The following is a 23056-nucleotide window of genomic DNA, read 5'->3' as shown; positions in this document are numbered from 1 at the left end:
CTGGAACCACAAAACATTGCCATAAATTTTCCGTGATTTCAATCATCTATCAAACTGTCATCCACTTTTGTCGTAACCCCCTGTCAATGTAAAATGCACGGCTCACATCAAAATATCAATTTAGAGAACTGACATTTATATACTGACCTGGGATTGAGATGTCGTTCCAGTTAATAAATCTAGTTTCGTACCACAAAATGATCATATCCAATTGAAAATTGCATCTGTAATTTAAAATGTACATTAACATTATCTTTCTCTACAAATAGAGATGGAAGTTAGGGGTGAAAATGTTCCAGAAAATTCAAGAGTTTATTGACGACAAACAAGCTTTAGTTTGCGTTCTTATCGACGAGATAAACTTTGCTTAAACATTTCTTTCTTAGTGCTCATGCTCAGAGAGATGAAAAATCATTTACTATTTCTGTTTCTTGTTTCACGAAATACCCGAAGCACATGTACGCTTGTCGATGATGTTTGAGGAAAATACCTTTGCTATCCATTGCTTTTACTTCTGAAGGTTGAAAGTTTAACATCGGCAAGAAAATCTGCGTTGAACGAACAAGAACCTTCAGATGCCATTCGTGTTGTGAATGCATTTCTCACTCAAATTGACCATATGAAAATGTAAATGCAAAATGTAAGCAGAATATGCATTTCGGCGAACATTGCGTCCTCATGGATTTTTTAGTGAACTAAGAGATTGTATTCGGTTATATGAACGGCGAGGGCAGCCGGCAGCGTTGTTGCGTTATGTATTATTTAATAAAATAGAGACTTTGTCGTGGTGACAAATCTGAAAATATTTCTAAAGATAGAAATACCATAGTAAATGGTAAAAGTAATATAATAAGTTAATGGTTCTTAAAAGAACTGTTATAATTAAAGAGCACTAACCCAATAGTTCCAAATTAAACGACACGATGCATTTCGGCAGACTACTCCTCAGGTGTCAACGTCTGCTAAATGAAAATTTACAATCTACTGATATTTTAATGCCAAGACAACAGTCTTTATCAACTTATTATATTACATTTACCATTCACTATGGTATTTCCTATCTTTAGAACTATGTATTATTTCTTTCTCTACAAAGTTGTCGCTTTTACAGGGAGTAAAAGCACGAAAATATTTATATGACATGAACAAACTTGCTTGATGACAACTTTGCTCAGTCAAATACTTATTATCTATCAATTACGCATTTACAGAAGTCTTCATTTGAACTACATTTATGCGTTTATTTGCTAAACCTTGGCTTCCCCAATGTTGTTTTCTTCTTATTTCAGACATCCTAATATAATTATATTGACAACATCGAACATAACTGGAGCCATAGACGTTGCATTCGTGGACAGGTTGAAAAATATGTTTATGACTCGAAAGTTTTTTAATTCACTTTCTCATCTAACTTCGCTATTTGTTCGCCCACAGAGCCGACATCAAACAGTATATTGGTCTGCCATCAGCCAAAGCTATTTACAAAATTTACCATTCTTGCATCAAGGAACTTGTAAGGGTAGGGTATTCAATGTTTTTACCACAGGATACGAAAATATAGTTGAAACACCACTATTTGTTTGTATGTAACTTATTTCTTCTTGTACACGTGATCAACGAAATGCCTGCGGTCAATTATATTTTCTGACCAAAAGGAACGCCAAAATGGCTTACCCCAACCTTACCGAAATTTTACGGTTTGTGAGAAATTTTTTTGTTCACTTCTATGTTAATGACATCATTTTCTTTTCCGATAGCCGAGTAAGTGAAGTAGATGTTTGTAGATGTAGATCATCGAGGTTAGTGGAGTCCTGCAAAGCACTGTTGATGTTGATGTTGACTGACTTCTCGAGACCTTAGCGGTAGTCATCTTCAGAGTCAACATCAACAACAACAGTTCTTCTCAGGTTTTTACTAACTTGGACGATCTACATCTACAAACATGTAAGGATACTGCCATGTTCAAACCTTTCAATTTAAAGTAAAGTGATGTCACGGAGTAAAATTAACATGTCTTGTCTTAGTTTATGGTAAATATTATGTCACCCAGTTTTCATGTTTTCAAGTTAGTATTCTCCTCGTATTTCAATGGAAACGAAACTACTCCCCGGGGGGTTTTCAGAAGTTGTCTGAACCTTGGCAGTATGTCCTAGTTTCTTTTATGAGAAGAATTCTTTTAAAGAAAAAACCAAATTTTGAAAGCAAAAAAGGCCCGTTTTCGGTCAATGCTTCCCGATACCTTCTTAAGCGTAAGGCACTAGAACGCCGCTTGTTAACGTTTCGGTAGGAGATTTCGGCCCCTCCACGCTATCCTACTTGGGAGATGCAACAGCAAGCTTCTGCCCATCAGACCCCGAGATCACCTCGGGAGAGTGCGGTCGCCACCGAAGTGTGGGCCCCTAAGCCACTGCATACTATATCGCACCCAGCTTCCACTGCTAGTTGACATCTACTATATGAAGTTATGGATTTATATATATTTACAAAAATTTACAGGCTTACGAAAGTTGTGGTATTATTAAAGTCACTATCTTTTTATATTTTTTGTGACCAAGCGATTTAATTACTCAGAAAGCGATGGAAATCGATCCAGCTTGTTGTTGCCATCACTATGAAATTGAAAAGTTTGTTAAATGACTAAATTGTTGTTGCCATCACTTTGTCGTACATGCATGTAATTATATTGTCCCTCAAACCTACGTAATAAGCACAAACGATAATCTTAGAACAGGTTTTGAATAATCTTTCAATGGTTGTCTACAAGCAGTTCAAAGAAAAAGAGAATCTTTGCTCAGTTGGTGAAGAAAAAAGCGTGCAAGCGTGATCTTTTTAACGATTGTATACTTTTTATACATTAATAGAAATCTTTTGGATATGCTTTGTTGAAGGCTGATATGGCTGCAACGTTCATGTATCGACTTTACAATAGGTGTTTTTATGCTACATTACGTACGTACTGACTTCTTCGTTTTCGCGGTTAACAACGAGAAATTTGATGCAACAGTTGCTCATAACAGGATGTTTTTCTGCGCACATTGAAAAAGAAACATAATATCCTCAGCAGTAAAGTGGATTTGTTGCTAGCATTTGTCGGGGTAAGCCTCTTCTCAATGTTAGATTAATTTTAATGAAGTATGCCTCTCCTGTTGTAGCCCACGCATTGCCTCAAACCCTTACAAGCTTGCGAGAATTTTTAATTTTGTTTACTCTTTAAGAGAAGAGAAAATTTTGAAAACAGAAAATCCCGTTTTTGGTCCATTTCGATACCCTATTAATTGAAAGGTGGCATGTTAACGTTTCTGTAGGAGATTTCGACTCCTCCGCGCCATCCAACTTTGGGATGTCAATAGCAAGCTTCTGCCCATCAGACCCTTGCGATAGGCTTTTCTCGGGGTACGATGCTGCTAAAATCGGATTTGTTGGTTGGGTGGCTTCTTGCAATGAAATGCATACTACATGCATGTACGTAATAAATTGGATGGCTGTCTCTTTGAGATCAAAAGAAGTCATATGAATCCGAAATGTGTGCTGTTTAATCGTAAAATCACTTGAAATGTGAAATTAATTTATAGATTGAACCATGAAAATAAGGTAAAGATGTCGTCGACATATCTTTTCCATAGTCTGATGTTTGTGTTGTTTGTGACTGATAGTGGTGATCCCATTGGTGACAAATTTCAGGCACACCAATGGGATCACCACTATCCACCTTCCTCGCAGAAGCTGTCATGCAGCACCTCGAAACACAATCAGTAACATACCGCAAAACCACCCACACAGACCAAATACTCGATTTCAACAGCAATCATCCAACACAACACAAATAAAGCTGCATTCGAACACTTTTCAGCAGGATAAACACTCATTGTAATACTGAAGAAGCCAAAAAAACAGACCGCAACTACTTATACTCCACATTTACTAAAAACAATTACCCTAGAAACTTCATAAACAAAACTATATACAAAATACAAAACAAAACACAAACCGACAAACAACAAAAAACCGGACGAAACAGTAAAAATCGTCACATTACCATACATAAACGGAACATCAGAAATGACTGCCAGACTTCTTCGGCCATTTAATATTAACGTCACCCACAAACCTACACAAAAACTCAAATCATGTTTCACCAAACATAAAGACAAAACTACAATTCATGATACAACTGACGCGCTCTACATGATACCATGTAAAGACTGTTCAAAGCAATACATAGGACAAACATCTAAGAAAATTGAAACAAGACTCACCGAACACAAAAACGCCATAAAACGAAGAGATCCGAACTCACTTCCGGCAGAACATACCCACGGAAACAACCACACATTCGACTGGACAGAAACTAAAGTACTCGGACGCGCACAGTCTAAACACGCACGCGAATTTAAAGCTTTGTGCAGTAAAGACAACGACACAATAAACAGACATATCGACATACCCATCATATACTCACAACTAATGAAAAAGGACAAAAAAACTACAAACAACACCAAAACTAAAACACTACACTCTAATATTTTTAACACCAATCATATTCACAATACACCAAAACCCATGGCAACGCATTTCACCCCATCCAATCACATTAATCCACCCACTAATCCAATTAGACGCTCTAAACGTTTCCAAGATAAAAGCACGTGTAAATAAATATCCTCATTCTGATGAAGGCTCGAAGCATCGAGTCGAAAGCTCAATAAAAATCATTTAAAATCTGGAGAAACTTTTATCGTTTATGGATTTATATATATAGAAAAATATAGAGGCTTACGAAAGTTATGGTATTATTAAAGTCACTACTGCATGCCCAGATAATTTCTTTCATCATTTGCGACTAAGAGAGCTAATTGCTACAAATATTGTTCAAGTACATATAATTAGTCGTTGCCATGACTATGAACAATAAGTCGAGTGTGCGCATGCGCAGATTATTTCTCCATTAAATTGTTACTAACCATGCTTTTACTTCAAATCGGTGCTAGTAGATTCAGCTGGTCGTTGCCATAACTATGAAGTCAAAAAACTGTTAAGTGAAATGCGCATGCTCAGTTGATATCTTTAATAATTTGCTAATAAGCAAGTTATATACTCCTTAATTGATTCTAATAAATGCAGTTGGTCATTTCCATGACCAAGTACTTGAACAATTGGTCAAGTGGGCTTTGCACATACTGCGCATGTCCACGCGTACTGCGCATGCTCAGATGATCTTTCTTACATTTATGTGATTAAGCGATTTAATTACTCAGAAAGCGATGAAAATAAATCCAGCTTGTCGTTGCCGTGACTATGAAATTGAAAAGTTTGTCAAATAGACTGCGCAAGTTCATATGATTTCTCTAATATGTGAACAAGGAGCCAATTACTCTGAAAGCTGTGCAAGCTTGTTCTGTTGGTCGTTGCCATGAGTGTAAACTCGAAAGGTTTGTTGAGTTGTTTGTGCATCTTCAGATGAGTTCTCAATTAATTTGGGGCTTCAGCAAGTTATTTACTGGTTCTTCCCATTGGTTCATCCACACATTAGCGCGTTGTTTTGCTTACTCAAAAAATTTAAAATAAAATTTGAACTGAAGTTTAAAGCCTAGTGCTAAACACTATTATTCCCTCACCCAATATTAAAAGAAAAGATAGTGCAATACATTATGAATAAATTTCTTTAAAGTCTGTAGCAACTTGCAATCTTCCGTAGATTCTCTGGGAAGAGAGTCGTGACGAAAGAGGAAGAAGGTCGAATGTCGGAGTGGCAGCGATTGAAAGACGATGAAAACGAACGTTTACACAAAGAAAGCAGAACTATTTCTGATATTCTTTTTGTTTCAAATGTCGATGTTTACAGAAATCTTCCATCCCAGTTGCTTCAGTTTTTCGCGTGGTAAGAGAATATCTGAGACTTTTTATATATTTTTTCATGCAACTGTGAAATTTCTGGCGATTTTGGCAATGTCAAATCAACTTAAAACGTTATTTTGCCCAAATAACTTGCATTAGTGTATCATTCGTCTCGCTATTATCTCCTTACCTACGACATCAGTCGTCATATGTCATTTTGATCTTTCTTCATCTCAGCTTTTCTTTTTAAATAGGCTCTCGGCGACTTTAAGTTTTTCCTTTGTAATGAAAACTGACGATGATTGTTTTGTTAACCTGGAGACCATCTTACAGGATTTGGAAAGCTCTTCAATAAATAATAGAAAAATACATGTTAGTATCTTGGGAGTTGGGAGTACGTAGAGTATCTTGGGATCTTGGAGTATATCAATCTGGTGGTTTAAGGGTGGTTTTAAAAGTGGTTTATAGGTGGTTTTAGGTTAAGGTAGTTTAAGGGTGGTTTAACCGTAGTCTAGGGTAGCGAAGCGCAGCTTGAAGTCTTGGACCCACCTTTAAAACACGCTGAAGCCACCCTCAAACCACCCTTAAAACACCTTACGCTACACTTAAACCACGCTGTGGAGATGATTTTTACACCATTCCAGACCTCTCATTGAGAGCTTTGGAATGAGCTTCATCCCGAGTGTCTACAATTGCGCATGCTCAGTAAAGAGTCGATTTTAACATTAATTACCTCCGGAAGTATACAAGCTTTACAGATGATTTTCAACTCAATCTAAAGATTTTACTCAATCAACCGATTGGTAAGTGTCTTTAGTTAAACTTTATATATCTAACATTGTACCGAAGAACTTCTCCACTTAAAAAATATTTGATATTTTTAGGAACTGGAAATTTAAAAAACACGTCCAAATTGTGGTGGGGAAGGTGAGTTTAGCTCAACTCCGTCAGTACACAATATACTGAGTACGTGTTTGAGATAGATCATCCAGGTTAGAGTCCAGAGAAGGACTGTTGGTGTTGATGTTGACTGACGTTTCGACAGCGGTAGTCATCTTAGAGTCAAAAATACTACTGCTAAGATTGTTGAAATGTCAGTCAACATCAACATCAACAGTCCTTCTCAGGACTCTACTAACCTGGACGATCTACATCTACAAACATGTAACGATACACCCGGGCTCAAACCATTTACTTTATACTGAGTCCATTTTAAAGATTTTATTTACGTAATGCGAATCCTTTTGAGATATCATGTTTTGGGCACTTGGAATTGCCAAATTTGATAATTTTTTTCAAGTAAAACAGAAACGAGATTGCGAACATACGAATTAGCGTTTTCCATGCGACTAAACTATGAATAAGATATGAAAATATGAGTTGTAGTTATTGCTTCCAAATGCAATTGCTTCTTCATATTTACAGCTTTCGTACTGATTGGTTGATCGATAGACAGGGAAAATGGGCCGAGCCTTAATATCCGGAAGTGACTTATCCGACATTTGCCTGCGGTGCGGGCAGCATTATATCTTCGGATATTGTTCACGGGCTGGCAAAAAACGAGAAATCTCTAAAACGTTATCAGGTATATTAAAACCACGACGAGATTACAATGTTGAAAGTGACCTGTTGATGTAAGGATGTAGTTCTCAGAGTACTAGATATTGACACATGTTTATTTTCTTTCTTGTGTAAACGGGGAGGATGTCTCTATGGGTATTTGGTTATCAGCTATTGCTCCTGAAATTTATAAGGTAAGATCTCCTGTTCTTCCCTGCAAGTTTGTGACAGTTGTTCAACAAGATCGTTTATGGTGATCGTACTCTTATGAGCCCAGGTTCATATGAACCAGCAGCCAAACATGTGACGGTGTTTCCTTTTTATTTTAAATACTTCAGGATGGGCGATGGTCGTGTTTCGGGGATTGTCATATTCCGAAAATTGACCTCCGTCCCAATGTCTTCGGAACACGAAGAATAATCACAATAACAATTTTGGTTTCTTAAACAATTTTTATTCTTATTCCTTAAAGTACCTCGCTTCTCTCCCTTGTCTCGCCCCTCTCACTTCCGTTCTCTGCTCTCTCTACTTCCGTTCCACTCATGTTGTTTGCATTGTTCCCTATCGTACGGTGGCCCACAAGGGACATGCAACTTACATAAGGCAGATGACGCCAAATTAAGTCGGTTGCTGCAAGTCAAGTCTGTTGCTGCAAATTAAGTCGGTTGCTGCAAGTTAAGTCTGTTGCTGCAAATTAAGTCGGTTGCTGCAAGTTAAGTCTGTTGCTGCAAATTAAGTCGATTGCTGCAAGTTAAGTCTGTTGCTGCAAATTAAGTCGGTTGCTGCAAGTTAAGTCTGTTGCTGCAAGTTAAGTCTGTTGCTGCAAGTCTGTTGCTGCAAGTTAAGTCCGTTGCTGCGATTTGCAATTGTCGTATGCTGCTGAATAAATAATAAAAATGGCTGCTGAAGATAACGAAAACGATTTAAGGACTTTAATAGAAAATTATTTTTATTCAGGATATAAATACAACGAAATAGTTTTACTTCTAGACAAGCATCATGCCGTAAAATGTGTTGTAGAACTTTAAAAGAAAACTCAGAGAATATGGTTTCAAAAACGAAAAAGTGATGATTGTATTGATGACGATGGGCTAAAAGAAACTATTAGTCAGCTAATAAATGATGCTGGAAGCTTGTCAGGATATCGAACAATCTGGCATACCCTGCGTCATCGATTCCACGTACACGTTTCACGTAAAAAAGTGGCATTAATAATGAAGGAAATTGATCCACAAGGTGTCCAGCAAAGGAAAACTCACTGTCTCCAACGACGAGTATATCGATCATACGGTCCAAACTTTGCTGGCACATGGACGGTAGGAAAATTGAAATTTACTAAAGTACAAAAGATGGCTACGTTGATTTATTTGGTTTGCCTGTTTTGATTGGTTATAAAACATAACATAATGTTTTATTTCATATTAATCACACCATTGCTAATTGTTACAGGCTATGACAAATTAAAGCCCTATGGATTCCCTATTCATGGGGCTATAGATGGTTACAGCCGACGGATAATTTGGCTTGAAGTGGTAAAATCCAACAACGACCCAAAAGTGCCTGCAAATCTTTTTCTTAAAAGTGTAAAAGAAAACCTCGGATGTCCACTTCTATTATGGAGTGACTGTGGCACAGAGAATGGATTGGCGGCTTCAATGCAATGTTATTTTAGAGATAATGGGACAGATGACTTGGCAGGAGAGAATGCTCATCGCTATGGTTCTTCTCACGCAAACCAGAGGATAGAAAATTGGTGGTCGTACTTTCGTCGTAGTCGAAGCAACTGGTGGATTAATTTTTTTAAAGGTCTAGTTCACGATGGGGTTGTTCTTCTTGGAAACTTAATTCACATGGAGTGCCTCTGGTTTTGTTTCCAATCTGTGCTACAAAATGAACTCAATGATATAATTGACCACTGGAACACTCACTATATCCGACGTTCGCGATATGATACTATACCTGGCGTGCCAAATCTTCTTTACTTTTTACCAGAATTAACTGGTGGAGCTGACTACATTGTCCAAGTGCCAACAGACAAAATTAACGAAATGGAGGAAGAATGTGAGATGGAAGAAGGACTAAATGACTACAAAGAGTATTTCGAACATGTAATGGAAATAAAAGGACTACGTCTTCCAAATAATGCAACTGAAGCATTAGCACTATTTCAATGCTTAGTAGAAGCTGCTAATGATAAGGATTAAATGTTAACGGAAAATCGACAAAAAACATGAGTTTCACGTCATGGACAAACCAGGCACGACGTTTGACTTTGCTGTAAATGTTGTTTACGTACATACGCCTCTCATAACACACTAGAGTGTAAGCGAATAACCATAACATCAACAAAACGATTTCGCAATGATCAAGTCGATTAAAGTATTAGTTTCAATTGTCAGATCTGCTTTTCAGATAAGTCCAAAATCACACGAATCCCCAATGGCAGAAACCATTAATTCTTCCATTTCACATTCCGAAGCTATATGAACAGGTAACTTACCAGCAAGTCACATGGTGACGTAGATGGTCTACATTTGCAGCAATCTTTGCAACCATGGATGAAAGCAACATTGAACTTATTGGGAAAACCTAACGGCGGTACTTCCTTGGAGCCACTGCACCATTGCAGGAAATCTGTCATAGTTAAATTTTGCAAACCTGAAATGCATTAACATTATTACCTCAGTGGCAAAAACATAGCTTATAACACACGCTGTAGATGTTTAAATAAAATTGCACCGCACATATAACATTGCAACTTTATTTGAAACTTTATTTGAATAATGATATGGAACTTTAAGCAATCGTCTCAGGATGAAAATATCAGGTGACTCAACGATCGAGCACGATTGCTTAAATTGTGTAATGAAGCATTTAATTTACACTGCACTGTACAAAACATCTATGACATTATTTGAAAATATGAGTGCATTGACCTGCTTCACCACTGTGACTTCATACAGTGGTAGCACTACAGAGGTCATGTCGAACTTAGTCACCTGATATTTTCAGGTCCTGAGACGATTGCTTAAATTGTCCAGCTAACTGCGAAGATCATATCTCATTTAATTAGCAAATTTATTTGTTAATGAGCTGATTGTTGTGTTGCAGAGTTTTGGTAATGAAAGCGTAGATCGATGCACTCCGAATTTGGTAAATTTTTCTCTTCAAAACATCGAAATGGATCTATAACATCACCATTAAACTTATTTTGTTATCCTTTAAGCTTAGCAACTTCTGCACGGATGAAACATGCTGTAGAATATCTTATTTTTACTCTAGAATACAATTTATATGTGCACTATACATATTGTGTTCCTGCACTGTTTATGTAAGCCTTATTGTATATGTAAGCTAACATATTGTTTATGTAAGCCTTATAAGCCTTATATGCTTATATTGGTATCCTTACCAATATATATTGGTATCCTTATAAGCCTTATGTGCTTATATTGGTATCCTTACCATCTTCAAACTTTTGTATTACATCATTGAAGAATTTAAAGGTATCCACTTCCTTCATCTTCAAACTTCATCTTATGTGCTTCATCTTCATCTTATATGCTTATGTGCTTATGTGCTTATGTGCTTATGTGCTTATATTGGTATCCTTACCATCTTCAAACTTTTGTATTACATCATTGAAGAATTTAAAGGTATCCACTTCCTTCATCTTCAAAGCTTGAAAGCTACTATATTGAGGTTGCAGATGGTCAAGAAACTCATCAGCAGTAAACTTGAAAATATCACTCGGCACAAACACTGCCTTCCATACATGTGGCTGTTTTCTTATCGCGTCAAGAAGATTACAGTTAGACAAGCCTTCTTGAAGTTGTTGCAGCTGGGCTACGCTGTTAGAGATTTGATCTTTTATACAAATAGATCTAGTGAAAAAGAACAAATCAAAAGCAATTAATGCATGTGAGCAGAGGCAAATAAAAGGGTTATTTTCCTCTAAGTGAGCAGCACACTAAGCTAGCAACCCATTTATGCAAGAGTGGAGAGTAAACAATTTTGCAAAAATTCGTCATTTTAACTCCTGATGTAGTTATGACTATCATGCTATGATTATGTAGCAGGAGTGTTTTCCAGCAGCCACTCCCAGGTGTATGAGAATGAAGGTTACTTTGATTTTTTACACGATGCCAATTGAAAGTACATTGATACATTAATACTAAGATGAAGTACTTTTGAAAGCAATTTTAGATAGAAAAATATTAGCAGAATAAAAAAATTACACATACTGCACTATGTCTTTGGATGATTTGATACTTTCTTTTTGAGGCACACCGGTGTATCTAACATTCTGCAAAACATCTAATATCTCATTTGCCAATATGGTTTCATGAAGTACATCATCTGTTATACAAGATGATAACTAAAATACAAAAAAGAGCAATTTAAACTTTCTGTAATACAGAACATAAAACTAAACTTTATGCAATAAAAATGAACATAAGAATGAAAAAGATCAATAAGGTTAGGTCATCTTCTAAAATACTTCATACCTTAATAGCTGCTGATTTAAATGCCTCATTTTGACAATTTTCTGCAGATAAATCTTGCTTTGCAATATATTGGAATATACTTTCATTTAAGAAATTTGGAGCTGGACCACCCTGTATGACAGACATAACCATAGCCTCACCAAGTAGTCGGAAGTCATTAGCCATCAGTGCCATTGTGGAATCATTGGGAAATCCACGAGACATTAACTTCCTTTTCCTGCTTCTAACAATTCTACAAAAGCAACATTAATGAACATAAATAATTTTAAATACCACTGTTTTACAGTGATTGTGGAGGTTAAATATGAAAAACATCAAGTTTACCTGTGAAGAACTCTCTTTTTGGTCCTCCATCATCAATCGCACATTCGCCAATAAACACAACCTTTAAGTTGTCATCAGGTTTGATCTTTGTAAGACGTGCTTGTTTAAAGTCAATCCATAGAAACTTTCTTCGAACATTTATTCTTACTCTGTCTTGCTTCAAAATATTATTATTCATAAGTTTTATAGACTCTTTCAACACAGATTTTATCTCCTCTGGACTTTTGTGTGCTTGTTTTTCTGATAATAATGATAGCTCAAAATCATAATAATGATAACATCTTTTACAGAGCTCTCAATATTGCTAAGTACTGTCTCTTTCTTATGAGAAGTGTCATCAAGTAACCAGCTATTACATATGTCAGCATGTTCAGCAATATCTTTCACTGAAAATGGCAAGAAGCATATTGGACACTGTATAGCTGAACTAGTAGCTGCTGATGCCAATCCATCATCTGCTTCCGCATGCAAGTTTATGTCAGGTTTAGAAAAGTCATCAAATGAAGGAGTAGATGCCAATCCATTGTCTATTTGTGCAGGAAAAGTTAAGCCTTGTTTGGATGATTCATCAAATGTAGGATTATTCATTATTGCAGATGTATTGGTAGAATGATTAAAAGAATCCTTTGATAAGTCAATAAAACAAGTTTCTTTATTGTTGTCAAATGATGTATTGATGAAACATGAAGTGCTACTGTTTCCATACCTACAAGCCCCTTCATTCAAAAAAGAATCGTCAGAGTCAGTGTCTGATGTAAAGTCTTCTGCCTTAGGCAAAGAATCAAAAAGAACATCTTTTCTTGTCGCCATGAACATTGTTATCCTTGAGTAGGATTTTCCTGAAGCCTTTTTGTACTGACTCAAGACAAATGGATCCGAAGTTCCAGGAATATTAACAACTTCAGAACCATCAGGGTAAAGGAGTGCATACTCACAATCTTTGACAAATGACCGCTCAAAAGCACTATACTTTTCAATTGCTGCATTTAAAATTACTGATGATGAAGCACTGGCTGAGATTTCAAGCGCTAAACGGCCACGAGCTGGCTTGAGTTTCTTTGTCTTTCCATCATATTTCATTAAACCTATTTGTATCACATGTTTCTCATCCACACTCTTCTTTGATTTTGATAAAAACGAAGATCTACTCTCGCACTTTCGCTTTTTGTATTCCGTAAATGTCAATACCTTTTTCTCGCCCGAATGAGCTTTGTTTAAGCCTTGTGGCGGGTAGACGTAAGGTGTGCACTGAGTCCTCTGACACTGTTGCTGGAAATTGAAATCCCATCACTGTTACCACTATTCTTCACCTTTTGTTGCTCCTTTCCGCAATGGCAGATAAATTTTGCCCCTTCGGGATTCACGCCTCCACAAATGTGGCAGTACATTAACAAGTATAGCAAATAATATTAAAACGCTTTTGGATGTTGATGTTCTTTACTTATTCAATGATTCAACTTTAACTTAGTTATGGTAATACTTCATGATATATTTGCTAAAGTACATTTATTTTGCAGCAACCGACTTTATTTGCAGCAACAGACTTAACTTGCAGCAACAGACTTAACTTGCAGCAACCGACTTAATTTGCAGCAACAGACTTAACTTGCAGCAACCGACTTAATTTGCAGCAACAGACTTAACTTGCAGCAACCGACTTAATTTGCAGCAACAGACTTAACTTGCAGCAACCGACTTAATTTGCAGCAACAGACTTATGTAAGTTGCATGTCCCTTGTGGGCCACCGTAATTTGCAGCAACAGACTTAACTTGCAGCAACCGACTTAATTTGCAGCAACAGACTTAACTTGCAGCAACCGACTTAATTTGGCGTCATCTGCCTTATGTAAGTTGCATGTCCCTTGTGGGCCACCGTACTATCGTCCCCGAGGTGCTCGAATGTACAATTGAAACCCAACACAACTTTAACACAATTTGCAACACCCTCCCCCACATGCGACTACGAATGAGTCACATGTTATATCACTTTGTCTCGAAGTTTATTTCATTCCTGTTCCATTAGCTCCTGATTTATCGCCTCCGCAACCACAGCAGCTTGTCATCTTGGTATGAATTCTTTGGCGTTCACTCGCAACTTCTTTTGATGGTTGCTGACGTCACATTATAATTCTAAAGGATAGATCAGTTGGATTGCCTCTCAAGAGATATTTTCCCACACTGAAGTTTGACTCCTCTCACAACTCCATCCCTTCCACGGATCAACATAGTTACCTTTCCGATATTCCACATATTTCTGTTTTTCTCATCACCCTTAATTGAAACGATATCCTCCTCTTTCGGATGAGATTCGGTTGCTGATTTGTTAACTTGATTGCGTTGGCGTAGACTTTTTAAATATTCTCGCTGCCATCTGTTCCACAATTGGGTTTTGATTTTGTGCAGATACTTTGCTCGCTTCCGTAATTCACCGTCCTTAATGTGATGACTCTCCACTTCAGGGATGACATTCGTCTGTTGCAGTACGAACGAAGATAGCGTCAGTACGGGGAGTTCAACATCATCCTCTACATAGCTCAGTGGTCGATTATTCATACAAATTTCTACGTCCAGAACAACTTCTGCCAGTTCATCGAATTTCAGAAGTCCTTTACCAACGACTTTGTAAAATGATGATTTGAATACACCGATCAATCGCTCAAACTGGCCTCCCCACCAGGGTGCGCGGGACAGATTGAATCTCCATTTAATGCTATTTCTACTGAGCTCGCTGTGAAAACTCTCGTCTTGCATTGCTCTCTTTAACCATGCCGCTGCAGCTTGGAACGTTTTCGCATTGTCCGAATAGATCAGCAAAGGACGACCTCGCCTTGCTATGACCCGTTTTAGACTTTGCAGGAAAGAAGTTGCCTCAAGACTCTTCAACAATTCAAGATAGACTCTTCGCGTCAAACTACAGGAAAAAAGAGCACAAATAGCCTTTTCCTTCTTGATTTTTCTTGCCTTTATACTTAATCGGACCGGCGAAATCAACACCAATGACTTTATACGGTGTGGTTCCTTCTGTTCGAGTCTTTGGTAAAGGAGCAGGTATTGGAGCTTGATACGGTTTGGTCGTGAATCTCTTGCATCTGCAGCATCTCTTCCTTTGCTTTTTGACTAATCGACGAAGCCGAGGAACCCAATACCTTTCACGGACCTTTGCCATCGTAAGTATAACTCCCCCATGGAGTGTTTCCAAGTGTGCATCTTCCACTAACTTCACGGTGAATAGAGCGTCATCAGGCAAGTAAATAGGGAACTCTCCTTGTATCCGACTGTGACATCTTAAAATCTTGTCATCGTCGGGTCGTACATTTAACTGAATCAGATCCGTTTGAGACTTTGGGTTTTCTGCGACTCCGGCTTGTACCATTTTTATCCATGACATGTGTTGCTCTTCCACTTCTTCAGATGTCAGTGGCCCGTGTCTTATATCATCGCTGTTTTGTCGAGCATTATTAATAAATCGTTTCACCCACGCCCCAATACGAATCGCCTTCCGCAATGGATGTTTTTCAAGAACATCACTCAATATTGCAAAGTCTGACCGCTGGATAGCCGTGCTCAAAACTACTCTCGTCGTTTTTGCTTCACTTTGGGAGTCAATCGACGGTTTGACTGTAAGATCTGGTGGCCAAAGACTACGCTCTGATAGCCAGGCAGGATCTTTCATCCACATCTCGGTCAGTTTGCCACCTCTGCTTCCGAGGTCGGCCAGATTGTCGGTTGTTGGCACATGATGCCACACGATCTCATTAGAAGCTCGGATTTTTGCCACTCGATGCGACACGAATTGTTTATAATCACCCTCTCCTTTAATCCACCATAAAGCTACAGTATTATCTGACCAGCAGTGTTTTCTGTGTGGAATGTGTCTCAGCGCATTGCTAGCATTCGAGACCAAATTTGCGGCCATATGACTTGCAACAAGCTCTAACCTCCGGATAGTCAGTCCTCTTTTGGCAAGTCTTGATTTCGCTGCCAGTTATTCCTGAGTAACTCCAGATGGTTGTTTAGCGACCGTGTAGACGACTGCGCACAAACCTTCACCGCTGGCATCCATGAATCTCTAAGCTACAGTCGGGTTCTTGGAACGACAGAACCGCTCTTGGCACGGTCACTTCGCTTGGTAACGTGCATTCCCACTTCTTCCAGCTCTGCTTCATTTTACCAATTAATTCCTCGTCCTAAGGTAATTTCAGGTCACACACCTCTCGATAGATTTGTTTGCCTTGCAAAAGCAGAGGGAATGCAATTCCCATTGGATCATAAATCTTCGCCAGTCGACTGAAAATGTTGCGCTTCGTTGGCAATTTCCCACAATGTCCTATTTGTACACTTAACGTATCTTTCTCTTTATTCCACGTTGTACCCAGGATCTTCGTCTCAGTTGGCTGCACCCCAAATTGTTGTTTGGCAGCTGTTTGCTCTTCATGATTTTTGTTAACACTACCTTCATCCAACTCCTTTGCATTTGACGCCCACTTATGAAGGATAAAGGTTGCGTCACCCAGAATGTCAATAGCTTCCAATTTCCTTTTTCGTGCTTCATCCATCCACAGTGCATCCTCCTGAAATGATGTCATCAACGTACAGACACCTTTTCAGAGCCTCAACTGCGTCTGGAGCTTCGCCTTTCCAGCAGGCGCGGATCCAGCTCCTTAGCTGACCGATGCATTGCGAGCGCCGAAGGCGCGAGCCACCGCTAGGGGGGTCTGGGGGCATGCTCCCCCAGAAAATTTTTGAATTTTCACTATCCGAGAAGCATTTTCCAGCGATTTGGGAAAGGTGACAGAAAAATCTTAAGCGTAAATTTTATCGAAAAAATAACATGAGCCGTCTTTTGTTAGATAACAGCATTGATAAAAGCAATGTTCAAAGGTGGTCTTCCAACGGTAAAAAAGATGAAAAGTTTAATGAAAGCAATGTTCAAAGATGGTCTTCTTCTAACGGCAGCAAAGATGACAACAATTATAAAAGCAATGTTGAAAGATCGTCTTCTTCCAACCACAGCAAAGATGAAATGTTTAAGAAAATCAATGTTTAAACGTGGTCTTCGTCCTCTCAATAACGGCTGAAAACAAGATAACTCTCAAAGAAAATGTAGGTTGTTTATCAGCATTAAGAATTTCTCATGGAGCTCATCGTCAAGCATCTGTTTCTTTATCCTCCAGGATATCAAGAAATTGCATCCTCGTTGGGTTTTGTCTAGCAAAGGTATTAATCACTTCTTCGACATCACACTTAATATCATCATTAATATGCATTTGGGCTAATCCATTTAACCTTTCGTTGATCATTGTGCTACGTAACCAAATTTTCATTCGACGAAGGGCAGAAACGGATCTTTCACACTCACATTTTTAATGTAATCCATACAATACATAAACTAAAATGCAACTAAAATCGCACCTACCCCTGCATATTACAGTTTGTATTATATTACATATGAATACAAGTATAAGTGCTGCATAAGTAATATGACATCGTGTATATTTTATGATGATTGTTCGTCGTTATCTACACGACTACACTCTGAGTCTGAAATGAGTACACTATTTACATTTAAAACATGCAAGCATAAAGGTAAATTTACTTACTTTAAAGCTCTTAGTTCTCCACTTTGCCAATGAACTGTCAAGTGCTTAGGTATTAACATTTCACTTGACATATCTCTCCCATTTTTACCCTTTGAAAAGGGATTCCAAGGAGAGGATTTTGAAATAAAAGTAGCAGCTCTCGTTTCATAGGTTCGACGCACTCCATTAATATCAAATGACTTCTCTTCTCGAAGCAGAGTACACAGATCGTGTTTGATATTTTCGACAGCCATGACTTCGATCGATGATTGCGAGTTATATCAAGTGATCAAATAACAATGCATTCAACTTTGAAGTTCAAAGTTGAATGCATCGGTGCCATGTGCCCACAATCACAAAATTATGGAAAATGCATCGCTCAGCCGCAAAATCTACCGTGACGTGAGGCCCTAAAACAATGGTTTTGCTGATGTCACAGTAGATTTCACGCGGAAAAGGACTCGGGACCGATGCATCGACCGATGCATCGCAAATCTACTGTGACGTGGCGATGCCTCTTCCATCTACCGTGACGTGCTGGCAGAATACTATTAAATTACTTACTAATTATGTATTCACGACAAAATTTCGCTAAATTTTATCGACTTTTCTTTCGCTATTTGTGTCATGGAATACGACAAAATTATCGGAGAACACAAATGTTATTTCTAGAACAAATTTTAGCTTAAAACTGCTAAATCTATAAGTTAACTAAACAATATATCACTGTCAAATGTGCGTTTTAAATAACTCGAAAATAATATTTGCTGTTTATTTCATTAAAACGCAAACTCGCAGATTTTAATAGCTAAATATTTTGACCGATGCATTCGCATCGGTTGCATCGGTCTAGATCCGCCCCTGCTTTCCAGTGATCCAAATGCGTTTCGAGAACTCCCCCAAGTAGGAATGGAGAAGAAACCAATCCAAACAATACTCTCGTGAACCGTAGTATTTCTACATCAGCCTGTGGATTTGGTCGCCAGTGAAATCTTAATAAATCCCGTTCACTTTCGAGTACACGAATTTGGAGAAATGCCTTTTGCATATCCCCAGTGATTGCAACAGGAAAACTTCGCGCTCTTACCAGCACTTCCCACAGCTTGTACGTAGGTCCCGCGTACAGGAATTCGTTTCAAGAAGGACTTTCTGGTGAAGCTTTTGCTGATGCATCGTACACCACTCTCAGTTTAGTGGACTGCGCTGACTCGCGTACGACTTCTTTGTGAGGTATGTACAATTCATTACCTTTTGCTACGTTAGTTGCTGGTTCAACTATGCCATTGTGCTTTTGGTCTTGGATTACTGTGTTGTAATCTTCAGTTAATTTCTTTCGCTGTAGTCGTCGCTCTGAAGATTCCAACCTTCTGATGCTTCCTGTTTTGTTCGATGGGAGAGGTGGATGATTTCCGCGCCATGGAAGACCGGTCTCGTACCAGCCCTCCGGTGATCGCGTTAATTGCTTTTTGAATTCGTTATACACCATTGATTGGTCGTGTTGAGCAGTGTCTGCTAGGCCCAGCACATCCAACCTGCAGAGATCTTCATAATCCTTCTGCGAAATTTGGGTAAGCAACATCCTTTTACTGTTTGGTTCCACACCAGGGCTCATGGCAAACCATCCGAGTTTTGTTTTTTCTGCAATTGGTTGCCCCTCAGTTTCCACTAGAGGATTCGTGCGAGTTTTATCCGCGCATATTCCCGCTTCACAAAACCATATGTATAGGTAATTGAGCTTTTGATCATTATCAACAAATTTTGCATTCTTCAGGTGTTCAAACTCTCTTTGTAAGTTTTCAAGGTGTGGATTGTCCACTGTGAGTAACTCTTCTTTCTCCACCTTGATCAACTTCACCTTCATTAAATAATCACTGTCTATTGCTTCAACTACCCCTTCATAGATTTCCAGTCTTGTTGTTTTTGAAGTCAAAAGCATGTCAACTTTAGTGGTTTGTGTCTCAATTGGTTTCACCCTCAGCATAGATGCAGGTTTACCAGATATTTATGAACTTCCAGCCCCTGAGTCGATCAATGCACGACATGTAATTCCATTTATCTTGACAACAAGAATGGGGAAAATTCCTTCACCAATACATTCATCTGTAGTCAACACAGTCTGACCTGTTTTTGGTGTTTCTTCTCGATTGGCGACATCACATATGCTCGTATGGTGTCGTTTGTGGCAATTTCTGCATGATGACTTGCTGGGGCAAGCGTTAGCATGGTGCTGTCCTGCTGTACAGTTGAAAAAAAGTTTCTTTTTGACTAAAATTGCTTTTCTCTCCTTGACAGTACTGATTACTTTACATTCCCCCGACTTATTTCTGACTGCTTCAGTAAGCTTGGAAAAGTCCCAACTTTCCCATTCTGGATCATTTCTAACAATGTCCCCACGTATGGCTGGGAGTTTGTCTAGAGTCATGGAAACATTTCCTTGGACATCTTTCAGTTTACCCAGCGTTTCCAAAGCTTGGACACTGTGACTTAACTTCTCACTAAATTCGGCAATCTTTCTTGGGTTTGCTCCGGAGATATTAGGCAAGTCCATGATCTCTTTTATGTAAGCTTTTATAATTTCGGAATTCTTCCCATGCTGATCTTTTAAAATTGACTTCACTCTATTGTATCATTCGGTGGTAAACGGTAATGATTCTACTCGTCGCTAAACTTTGGGCCCAAGGAAACCACACAGATATGTGAATTTGTTGATGGCAGCTATATTTGACTTGTGCACCGTCTCCGTAAATTGCCCCCAAAATCTGGGCCAATCCATGTATTCCCCTCAAATTTCGCAATATTTATTTTGGTAATCTCACCGACATACCTTCATCACTTATTTTGAGTCCCCGGACTTTGAATTTTGAATTTTTGCATTTATTTGAGCCTTTGTTTCTTGAAGCTTTTTTTCAAATTTAAGTTGCTCCTCGCGAGCGTGATTTTCCTCTTCTAATTTCCTATTGTTCTGCCGGTGTTGTAGCTTGTTTAGTTAGTCTTCGGCTTTGCTTATTTTGTTTCGATTGCCGCATTCCAATCGCTGATTTCTTCAAGGTCGTCTTCTCTTTCGATTTTCGCTGCTTCTACAGCTCTTTTAAAATTGTCAGCCTCGTTTATAGTTGTTTTGAGTGCGTTTAGTTGTCGTTCGATAGTTTCTCGCTTCCCGAATCTAATATTTTAGCTGTTCTTTGAGCAGATAACTTTAGTTGAGTTAATTTTATATTGAGTTTTGCTTCGTCGTTTGCCATGCTTGTATGGGACGCGTAATATCTCGTACGAAATTTTCACAATTTGTCACAATAACAATCCTTCGTTGGTAGGTGCCATGTATTCCGAAAATTGACCTCCGTCCCGATGTCGTCGGAACACGAGGAATAATCACATTTACAACTTTGGTTTCTTAAACAATTTTTATTCTTACTCCTCAAAGTATCGCGCTTCTCTCCGTTCTCTGCTCTCTCTACTTCCGTTCCACTCATGTTGTCTGCATTGTTCCCTATCTTCCCGGACGTACTCGAATGTACAATTGAAACCCAACACAACTTTAACATAATTTGCAACAATCAGATGGAAATGTTTACTTTGCCCGAGCAGGATACCGATGGGTGGAGAAGAAAAATTCCAAATCCACACAGAAAGATAGAAAACTACAGCTTGAATTAAACTTTTTATCTTTTTTTCCACTTAATTAAACCTATTTTCTCTATGTTACAAATTTAATGTTTTGGCTTTTTACGAACGACATTAATTTAAATTGACTAAAATCTATAGCTCGGTGTAAACGTTTTTGTATAAAATGGTTATTGCTTGGAATATCGACATTACTCCTGCTATGCAAATATGTTTGTGTTCATTAACTGCAAAAACAATCGAAATAATTCCGAATAATTTTGCTGAAAAATTTGCCATGCAGGTGTAAAGGTTTTGATTAGCCTCGCTTATGCCCTCGCGTACTTCATGTAAAATATTTATTGTAATGCTCATTGTGTGATTTGTATAAGTACAGACTTGAGTGTTGCTGCGATCAAATTACGTCATTAGCGACCAAAAACGTCATAAAATCAGAGATCAGCATAAAATGTTTCACATTTTCTAAACGAAATGCATGTCGTTTTTTTGCGTTTGAAGATTTTCTGTGGGAGAGGTTTAGAAACTCAATTCGATCGTTTATAATTAACTGTCTTCTCGTAGTAGTTAATCTTTATGTGGAAACATCTTCATGGTAGTCAAGTTGTACCACAGTTCATTGTCAAATCTCATCTTTCCTGAAGCAGGATCCATAAATATTCTCTTCAATAAAACACACGGCCATATTCCTCCAACAATCTTTTTTCAACATCACGAGGATTCAATAGAAACGTTTGACATGACCGTTAACGTTTCTTCATCGGAAACGCTACTACCGTTTGGTAGGACAATAAAAAGATCAGCGTTTTTAATATCTTCTATTAAACTTCCACCTCTTTCCTCGCTACCGTTGCTTGTCAAGCTGTCGGCAACGTTCGACTCCTTTCGACCAATTTTGTCGGGAGATCCCGACTCCCGACCCCGAGCGCTCTCCGTCTCGCTGTTGAATCTGGAGTGACGAGTCTCGCTACTCGTGGAAATGTGGCTGTTCTCTTGTGGACTTCCTTGTTTTCGTCAAATCACGTATTTCTTCCTGTGAAAAGTGTAAGGATAATGATTTTAATATAGGAATGTCATTAATGAAATATCAAATCGGCTTATTTCATAAGTGTTAACGGATTCTTTGCTACAATTTCAATGGTTTTAATTGAGGATAATTACTCTATATTGAAGATGATAATCTCTCTAAATTGAGGATAATAATCTCTCTAAATTGAGAATAATAATTTCTCTAAATTGAAGATGATAATCTCTCTAAATTGGGGATAATAATCAACTATAAGTGATAATGATGACTTTTGCGTGTTGCGTGAGTTGAGATTTTGACAGTTGTTTAACAAAAGCATATTTTACACGTTGTTTGACGTGCGCCTATAAATGGTTTAATGCATTATGTGCCGTCACAAGGAGCACACATTCAATTTTCAAGTTTTGAGAAAGAGAAAGACTGTAATTGGACGTGAATACCATTACAGGGACCAAAGTTCAACATATTTTCCCCATACCTTCCCGTCAGACCCTGGTGCATCTCACGATCGACTCGTTCTTTAGCAACTCTGCGATGCTCTGACAAATCTCCCCTAACCATCAAACCTAGGCCACCCACTTTGCAAATGGAGAGTCGTTCT

General features: G+C 38.3%; 4 protein-coding genes across 4 annotated transcripts; 2 read left to right on the top strand and 2 right to left on the bottom strand.

Annotated features, from left to right (window-relative positions):
• Positions 1-290: 290 nt before the first annotated feature.
• On the top strand, positions 291-1569 carry LOC124436207 (pachytene checkpoint protein 2 homolog). The gene is made up of 4 exons (XM_046986154.1): positions 291-365; positions 521-627; positions 1290-1358; positions 1435-1569. The coding sequence occupies exons 1-4, from the start codon at positions 291-293 to the stop codon at positions 1559-1561; spliced, it is 378 nt and encodes a 125-aa protein (XP_046842110.1). The 3' UTR covers positions 1562-1569.
• A 7189-nt stretch (positions 1570-8758) lies between these two features.
• LOC124436205 lies at positions 8759-9602 on the top strand. The gene has a single exon (XM_046986152.1). The coding sequence runs from the start codon at positions 8802-8804 to the stop codon at positions 9597-9599; it is 798 nt and encodes a 265-aa protein (XP_046842108.1). The 5' UTR covers positions 8759-8801; the 3' UTR covers positions 9600-9602.
• Positions 9603-10984: 1382 nt separating this feature from the next.
• LOC124435915 lies at positions 10985-12077 on the bottom strand. Its single transcript, XM_046985845.1, has 3 exons — positions 11904-12077; positions 11640-11773; positions 10985-11279 (listed from the first exon to the last, which is right to left on the bottom strand). The coding sequence occupies exons 1-3, from the start codon at positions 12075-12077 to the stop codon at positions 10985-10987; spliced, it is 603 nt and encodes a 200-aa protein (XP_046841801.1).
• A 6865-nt stretch (positions 12078-18942) lies between these two features.
• On the bottom strand, positions 18943-19788 carry LOC124435914. The gene has a single exon (XM_046985844.1). It carries the CDS (start codon positions 19786-19788, stop codon positions 18943-18945), a length of 846 nt encoding a protein of 281 aa, XP_046841800.1.
• Between the last annotated feature and the right edge of the window lie 3268 nt (positions 19789-23056).

The sequence above is a fragment of the Xenia sp. Carnegie-2017 genome, unplaced genomic scaffold (assembly GCF_021976095.1).
Source record: "Xenia sp. Carnegie-2017 unplaced genomic scaffold, XeniaSp_v1 HiC_scaffold_16, whole genome shotgun sequence".
Classification (NCBI taxonomy): Eukaryota; Metazoa; Cnidaria; class Anthozoa; order Malacalcyonacea; family Xeniidae; genus Xenia; species Xenia sp. Carnegie-2017.
This window is presented reverse-complemented; position numbering and strand designations above follow the sequence as displayed.